At 36.8% G+C, this 1,110-nt stretch overlaps 1 protein-coding gene across 1 annotated transcript in view; it reads left to right on the top strand.

The window, feature by feature from the left end:
• LOC106937640 (integrin alpha-M-like) overlaps positions 1–1,110 on the top strand; it is a 35,901-nt gene that overhangs the window by 21,863 nt on the left and 12,928 nt on the right. Inside the window, exons 14-16 of the mRNA XM_015019262.1 lie at positions 8–140; positions 236–361; positions 574–647. Of these exons, the coding sequence (XP_014874748.1) occupies positions 8–140; positions 236–361; positions 574–647 (333 nt within the window). The remainder of the gene's footprint in view (positions 1–7; positions 141–235; positions 362–573; positions 648–1,110) is intronic.

Here is a 1,110-nt window from a genome sequence, read left to right as displayed (position 1 = left end):
ATTTCACTTTAACTTTGGACGCAAATCGTAAGATACCAAACAACCGAGCTGAGATCAGCCAGGATGTGAGGCACAAGAGTGGATCGCTTAATCTTATATTAAATAGGAAAAACTGCGCTTATGTGGACTTCAGAATTGAGGTAAGTCCTAATGGAACCGTTACAGCAATCTTATACAACTATATAATATTCAACAGTTTATTAATTAATCATCTTTCTATCTCAATGTCTTCCAGTCTTGTCCAGAAGATGCTCTCAATCCACTCAATAATGAGCTCAGATTCATGTTTGATGGTTTGTCTTCTGGCTCAAACCCCAGACCAAGCCTTTCTCCACAGGTTAAAACCACAACATTTCATCCTGTGAGTAAATCCTGTACATCCTGAATCTGAACAGAAAGATCTTTACTGAGCTTTAACCTTTCCATTACATTTGATGAGTTCCTTTCATGGTTAATAATATGACCGTTTCATACAAAACATTATATCACAAAGTAATTTGAAAAACATATGATTGACCTAAATGTGAATTTTTCTCTGAGTAGATCTGTTTAATAGTTTACTGTCATCCACAGATTGGGTTTGAGATCAGCTGTGGAGCTGATGAAGTGTGTGAAGATAATCTGAAGGTGGATTTTAACTTCACCGAGTAAGAGATTTGTTTCTGGAAGTAAAGCCTTGATATGTCTGATGAACTATACACATTATGTCTGCAAAACTTACACGTTTGTATTTGTTTGGCAAAAGCAAGATTTACAGGAAATCTCAGACTGTGCTACTCCTGTTTTATATCCCAGAAATATTTCTGTTGGCACATGCCCAAATGATCTGACGGCAAGTAGCAAAAAGTCACATCTACCATCATACATAAACGCAACTATAGCCACATTTTGCAAAGTACTGAGGATTTACTTTATTGTAAGATTCAGTAATTCTCTACAATATCAAGATCAGAGAAGAAGCTTTTATGGTTTTGCAGCCTTAGCCTCTGTGCTGACTGTAAGTCCGGTTGTGAAGGCCTCTTTGCACTCGGCTTCATCTTTGTCATGAAATCGAGTCACTCATGGGTTACAACCCAAGAACATTTATTTGTGAGTTTCTTAAAAGATACA

This window comes from Poecilia latipinna, unplaced genomic scaffold (assembly GCF_001443285.1).
Source record: "Poecilia latipinna isolate Pla-1442-1.1 unplaced genomic scaffold, P_latipinna-1.0 Scaffold2396, whole genome shotgun sequence".
Classification (NCBI taxonomy): domain Eukaryota; kingdom Metazoa; phylum Chordata; class Actinopteri; order Cyprinodontiformes; family Poeciliidae; genus Poecilia; species Poecilia latipinna.
Note: the sequence above shows the minus strand (reverse complement) of the source record. Positions and strands in the feature narration are given on the sequence as shown.